Source organism: Aulonocara sp. 'chitande type north' Nkhata Bay, linkage group LG20, assembly GCF_057382095.1.
Source record: "Aulonocara sp. 'chitande type north' Nkhata Bay isolate Kocher_YH1m ecotype deep benthic linkage group LG20, A_spYH_male_GT1.1, whole genome shotgun sequence".
Taxonomy (NCBI): Eukaryota; Metazoa; Chordata; class Actinopteri; order Cichliformes; family Cichlidae; genus Aulonocara; species Aulonocara sp. 'chitande type north' Nkhata Bay.
Window position 1 is genome coordinate 19,735,510 of NC_141363.1, and position 7,151 is coordinate 19,742,660.

The 7,151-nt window shown below is 43.9% G+C and overlaps 1 protein-coding gene across 1 annotated transcript; it reads left to right on the forward strand.

The window, feature by feature from the left end:
* Nucleotides 1-263: 263 nt before the first annotated feature.
* Nucleotides 264-3,515, forward strand: LOC147305468 (L-rhamnose-binding lectin CSL2-like). Its single transcript, XM_086277782.1, has 8 exons — nt 264-398; nt 862-894; nt 2,062-2,157; nt 2,597-2,690; nt 2,855-2,949; nt 3,045-3,089; nt 3,179-3,317; nt 3,410-3,515. Exons 1-8 carry the CDS (start codon nt 365-367, stop codon nt 3,513-3,515), a joined length of 642 nt encoding a protein of 213 aa, XP_086133908.1. The 5' UTR covers nt 264-364.
* Nucleotides 3,516-7,151: the final 3,636 nt, after the last annotated feature.

A 7,151-nucleotide genomic window follows, 5' to 3' on the forward strand; every position in this document is an offset into this window, starting at 1 on the left:
TAAACACTTACAATATAATACTGTTGACTCAGCATCACAAACACTGTCTCGTTTGTGGTCTCTGACCAGAGAGACATGTGGAGATGTTCCATGTAAATATGAAAATTTTCCATACAAATATATTCCTGCTGTGTTCCTGCTGCACCCTGTTTTACATGTTGTTTATTCACATCCTGGTTTTTTCTTTTTCTCATACTTTTTCCATTCCAAACATCCAACATCCTGCACGTGAGAAGGAGGATACTCTGCTTTTCCATTGGCTGTGCTTTGCATGTACATCACAGGTGTTACTGAAACAGAGTGAATCCAGCAGCTCTGTGTTTGATCCTCCATCAGCTCTTCACTGTAATCCAGATCTCCTAACATGATGCTCTGCTCCGGACTCAGCAGCACACTGTGTGAGTACAACACACTGATCATCCTTTATTTATACATGAAATCAGCTGCACATGTTCAGTCTAATCCTTTTCTAGCTTTCCACTGTGCTGTACTGTGACATGCTTTTCTTTCTGCTTTATTGGATCAGTTCATCTAACATCCTAAATACATGTTTGCATCACCTCAGCAGGACAGTTAGGCTTCACAGAGTCCTGAGAGCAATTCATGGCTGATCATTTACTTTGAAGAGTTGAAGTCAAACTGTCAACACAAATAAGTTTATTGACAAAAGTTGGAAAGATGAAGAGAATAAATGTGTCATTGAAATCTGCTGTTTAGAAAGAGTTTCCAAAGAATCCAGGTGTGAATGAAAGCAGCAGCTTTCTCCTGTTTGCTTTTCATTTCTGTTTCATGTTTTGAGGTGAATTCAACTTGATATCAAACACACAGTCTGACACTGAGCTTTCTTTCTGTCTCTTTCAGTGCTGGCAGCAACCTGTTCACTCATCACTTCAGGTAAATGCTGTTTTACTGCTTCTTATATTCTGGTCACAAAGAGCCTTTCTGTGAACTTTCTCATTATTAGAGCTCACCTCTTCTTCTTCTGTCTGTAACTACTAAATATTGTATTTGTGTGATCTAAAATCTAAACTCTATCCTTCACACACACCTTTTTAAAATCTTATTTCTGTTCCCAGTGAAAATTAAATGAACCCTGTCTGGTGGCTGCTGGGCGGGTGGGGGGTGGGGGGGGGGGCGGGGGGTTCTGGATGTTGTGGGGCTCCTTGTTGACATGTGTGAGGAAATCAGGGATAGAGGCTTTGGATTGCAATCCTTTAAATCAATTTTGATTTAAAGCAGACCTTCTCAAAGTGTGGGGTCCGCCCCCTAGGAGGGGGCACAGAGCCATTGCAGGGGGGGCGCGGTATGAAAGGGGGGGGACAAAACCACTGCTAGCACGGGGCGGCCACAGAAACGCAAAGCAGGAGATGAAGCGTCGCTGAATATGTTTCCAAACCAACTTCATTCTGAGCCAAAGACGAGAAAATATGGTGAAGCAAATCTGCCCTTTGGCTTCACCTGCACAGGTGCTGAGGTCGGTCTCCCTGCAGAACTGGTTTCCCTGCGTCGGGAGCAGCGCTGGGCTGTTCAAATCACGGACAAACAGGATCCCACATTCTTGATCTTTAGTTCACAAACACTTGTTGTAATGACTAACTGCTCCTGACATGTTGGAGATGTTTGCTCTTTATACAGTAAAGTTACAGCAGGATACAAATAACATCAGGCTAATCCTGCCACGATTTGTTCCCTCGGTTCAAATCACTGACTAACAGGATCCCACAGCTGTTTATGTTTTTGAACCCATTTTGCACAGAGAGACATTTTTTGACAAATGTATTGATGCAATGTTGAATATAGATATATAATAACATGATAGATATTATGTCTCTGCACTCTTTACAAACTGTGATCTTTGTTGTCCACCCTGGAGCTAAATCAGCCAGCAGCTTCAGCAGACAGAGGTTACTGTAAGCTTCGCTGACACTAACCGTGTTTCACATCCATCAGGGAAAACTAAAGTAAGATGAGGGACCAGCTGTAGCTTCACCTTCAGCAAGAAAATGATCAACACATTCCCCATTAATTTATCAGAAATGTACAATTTATTTTTTATTTCAGGCTTTATCAGAGCTCAAGTTTCTCCTCCTGTGACCCCCATATCCACAGGGAGAGTGGTCACCTCTAACGGCCTCAGTGTTCATCGCCTGAGCTGTGGTAAGATGGAAAATAGTGTCCAAGAATTCACTGCAGATCAAATTCAGACTCTCAGGCTAAATTCAACAAACTTAACAAGTATTGGATGAACTGTTTATAGTTTACAGCCTTTTTATGCACAGCTGCTTATTTTCAGTTTAAATTGTATTTTCCTGATCAACAAACCAACAGTGCATTTATTCTTTAAAAAAGCTCTGAGGATGTTGGACTGTGTATAAAAGTTCAGAAACATTTGATGTAGATTAGAAACAAAAACACTGACTTAAAGTTTCCTCCTTGATCAGAGTTAATGTAATATCCACTGTGGTGGTGTACAGAGGTACAATCCTCATTATTTATGGATCTGCAGCATCTGAGTCTGAAACTGAAGCCTGAAACCTGGATTATTGCATGTTGTGTTGAGTTGTTCCTTTTCTCTCATACTGTGTCTGTATAACAGTGGGTGGAATGATCATTGTGAGGTCAGCTGAGTACAGATGTGGAGGTGGAGTAACCTGGTCTCACAGTGACGCTGTGAACAACGTGAGGAACAGGTGAGCACTGTGGGATGGTAGAAGTGAGCCTTTGATTCAAAAGAAGAAACAAACTAAAACCTGTTGAACAGCTTTACTCAAACTAACAGGAAGTAAATGATTACCTGAAAGTAACTTGTTTCATATCTTTGAGCTGAAAACCAGCTGTTTCTGTCTCCCTGCAGCTGTCATGGAAAAACCGAGTGTGACATACAGTCAAACATTACTTATGATCCTGGAGTCTGCAAATACCTGGAGACCACCTACGCCTGCTTCCCACGTAATGACTCTGTTAAACCTGTGATTAGAAATGACTGATGAACCCAATCTGTACATGAATGATTACAGTTTCTATGGGATCTGTGTCTGTTTCAGGCCAAAGTGTAACATGTTATGGATCAAAGGCAAACCTTCAGTGTGGTGAGAACACAGCTTCTATGTCTTTCTACATTTAATGCAGTTAAAAATATCACCATGGTTACAGTTTGACTCTATGAACTCTTCCTCAGATGAAGGACAGGTTATAGTCGTCTCCTGGGCGAATTATGGTCGCCGTGACAAGACCACGTGCTCTCATGGACGTCCTGACGATCAGCTCCAAAATGTTCACTGCTCCTGGTCAGAAAGCATGAACTATGTAACTACCAGGTACAGATGCTGACTCTGTTTCTTCAGCTCTCCATCTTCTCTCAGATGATGCAGTGAATTTTCACTGATTCACCTTTGACCTGCATTCACAGGTGCAATGGGACAAACAGCTGTACTGTTGATACAAATATCTCAGAAGACCCGTGTGGTGGCACTTATAAGTACCTGGAGGTGTTTTACACTTGTCAGGGTAAGTAACTCAAATAATAAACTTCTAAAGATAATCTTTTAGGGTCGGTACATTCAGACTTGTTTTTGAAGTGAATGAAAATGAAAATTCTTCATCATTTTTAAAAGATGAACCTTTCTGTGCTGAAAAGAATCATCAGAAAATCATCAGTCACGAAGATTTCGTCAGTTTGTTTTAGATCCTGAGTGAACACCTCGTGATTTTATCATCAAATAAATACAAATATTATAAAATAATGATAAAATAAAAATAAAACCAGTCAAAGTGACATTTAAAATTAAAATCAGCTGACATTTAAAAACAGAATTCAAAAAGTGTTTACAAAGTCATTTGAACGAACAAAAGGTACTTTTGCATAAGTCGAACAGAAAATCAAGCAGGACAGAAAACATTATAATGTGGAGACAGAAAGAAAAAGATTCGATGAAAAACAGAAAATGACAATAACAAAGACGAAGAAAACATCACAAAGTTGATTCTGTTCATCTGGACGAGCTTGTACTCGCCACAATATTACTCATCGAGTGAATAACTCAATTATAAAAAAGTCCTGACACGTTTTGTGCCTCATTGCTTCGTTTAACGCTCAGCTCTGTCATCACGATAGAAATGCAACTGTTTCTCCCAGATTTGCCACTAAAAACAGGCCCGCAGCAGAAACCTCACTGGGAGCAGCGTTTGAATAAAACGTATGACGACATTATGTCAGGGCTCTGTGTGCGGGCAGGCGGAGAGGAGGATCCAAGCGCAGGACTCGAACACAGAATTGTGAATCAGAACCTTAGCTTTATTGCTGACATGAAAACCAAACGTGAAGTGACTACTGAAACCGGAGACCAGGAACACACAGGCATAACCTGAAGGTACGACGCGACACCGAGCATGGGAAAACACAGGGCTTAAATACACAGGGTAGTAATGAGGGAATGGGCCACAGAAGGGGGACACAGCTGGGGGAGATCAGGGCTAACGAGACGGGGGAAACAAAGCTGCACACACTAACATAAGACAGACTTTCACAATAAAACAGGAAACATGAATCACAACTCAGAGGCACGGACTCAACACAGAGAGACAGAAAATGACACATGGAACTGAACTATACATGAAACCACAATTCCTAAAAAATGGATAACAGAAACATGAAACTCTAATAATAATAATAATCATCACAACCACAAGAGAACAAGAAAACAATCCATGATGCAAAATTACACCAAAACATAATAAACTCAAAATACTGGGTCCAACGGACCCAGAACCGTGACAGTACCCCCCCCCTCCAAGGGCTGGCTCCCGACAGCCCAAACAAAAAAAGCACAAAGCACCAGGCCAGGATAGAGGGACAGAGACCAAACAAAAAACAAGGAGCACCAGAGTCCAAAAACGCAGGAAAGTACATCAAAAACAAAAACCAGAGCTCAACAAGAGTCCACAAAAAGTTCAGGGGGCCGACCGTGCACACGGCAACGGCGGCGACGGGCAAACAGTTCGGGAGGCCAACCGTGCACATGGCAACGGAGGCAAAACCAATCAGGAGGCCGACCACTTTGAAGGTAGTGGCGGCCACTGAGCAGGTCCGGAGGTCGGCCGCGATGCCAGCAGCGGCGACGAACGCTTTCCGGAGGCCGTCCCCGAAGGCCATGATGCCAACTTAGAGGCCCGGAAAACGGCCGGCAGAGGCGAGGCGGAACGGGTCGAGCTGGCTCTGACGGCGGTGTGGTAACCGCAGGACCAGACGAAGCCGGACCAGGCGAGGCCGGACCAGGCGTGGATGAAGACACGGAGGCCGGACCTGACGGCAGCGGGACGGCTGCAGGCAGTGATGCGAATGGTGATGATGTAGAAGTCGCGGGGGATGACTCAGCAGACGACAGCTGAACAGACTTCCCCGGACCATCAGCAGATGTGAGGATGTGCTGGCTGGGTCCTCCAGGACCCTCAGTTAACGAGGCGTGGTGCTGGATGGGCTCCTCGGACCCTCCAGCTGACGACACTTGAGGCTGGACGGGCTCCTCGGGCCCATGACCAGCAGCTTTACAGCTGTGGCTCCAGCAAACATCAGCTGATACTAGAAATTAATATTAAATAAATTCTAACAACAGCTGATCAAGCTGAAGCATGCTGCTGTTGTTTAGCGCGACATCCGCTGGTTTCCTCTTTCTGGCTCAAAGTGGGCGATAAACAAACAAGAGAGAAAAGCCGATCAGCTGATCATTGATCAGTTTCATGACTGAAGTAGCAACAGGAGAGAGAGGGAGAATGAGAGGAGAAGCTGTGCAGTGTAACAGAATAACTCCAGCTTTGTGTCTTTTTCCATTCGAGCTGAAGTCCGGGACAAACTGTTCCTTTTCACCTCAATACGAAACATGTAATATTTCCTCTGAATGCGAGACGATTGGCAACTCTACTAACTAACCTTATGAACAAAATAAAGTTCACTATCAGTAACATCACAGCACCCACCCAGCTGTATAGAAACCCCGTCATGCTAGCTAGTACGAGTTATTGTAACTGACTGTAAAAAGTCAGCACAGCTAAAATAAACTCCACCTAAACTTGGTTTATATCTGACCCAGATAGACTGCAGGTCATAACTTCTTACCTGAAGTTCAGTTCACCTGACACTCGGACCGGCGGCCTCCTCGGGTCTCTGCTCCTCCTGCCTCACCTTTCCCTCATCCACCCGGTGGAAGCTCTGCCACAGCCACCACCAAACAACTGAGTTATTTTTACAAATCTGCCAATCCACCAGCTTTCATTGTTTATACTGTTACAACAACAAAAAAAAAAGAAAAAAAACCCCATCGGCCCATAAAAACGAAAAATCACCATCGGGCATACCGGATGGCCAGCCCAGCTCTGATTGTAGGGTAGCAAACATCGTCGGAAAACACGTTTTCAACACTGCAGGTTACCTGGTGTAATGCTTTACTGAAACATGGTCTGACTCCTATCTAACTATATAAAGAGTAACTGAAGGTTAAGCCAGGCGCTCACACCACCGCTCTGCTGCGTCTCAGCCACCATCTCTCTGGCAGAAAGGGCGCTAGAGCAGAGCAGGGGAGAGGCGAGCTGGAACAAACCATTTCTTTTGGGGGGGGGGGGGGATCTATACGTTTGTCTTTAGAATATTACGTCTCAACCAAGTACTGTATGGTTTTTCTATTTTTAGTAGTGTGTCACACAAACAGCAAATATTGTCAAAAAAAGTAAGACATCTTTGGGGTGCTTTGATTCCTTTGGGCTATATATGAGCTAAAAACGCCCGTGTTTAAAACTAAGTATGTTCCCTAAAACGGTGACAGAGCTACAGACCCATGACAGCCTTACCCAGTCAGCCAGTAGCTATGACCAGCACTACTTGTGCAGTTAATAAGAGGACAGGTAATGTTTGTCGCATTGTTACGCACAGCACGCTCATTTGTTTCAATTCGTCAGTTGCCACAAGACAACTGACCAACGTGTACATAATAAGCTAATACTCCTGGGTGCTATAGAGTACAGTGTACGCTGTTCACCATACTTCATGGCTTTGCTGCATCAGTCTGCCTCTCTGAGTTAATTTGTGTTTCTCCTACAGCTCTGGACCGCCCAGGTCTGATGCAAGCCAGATCCTTTTATTTAGTAAAAATGGGATTAAT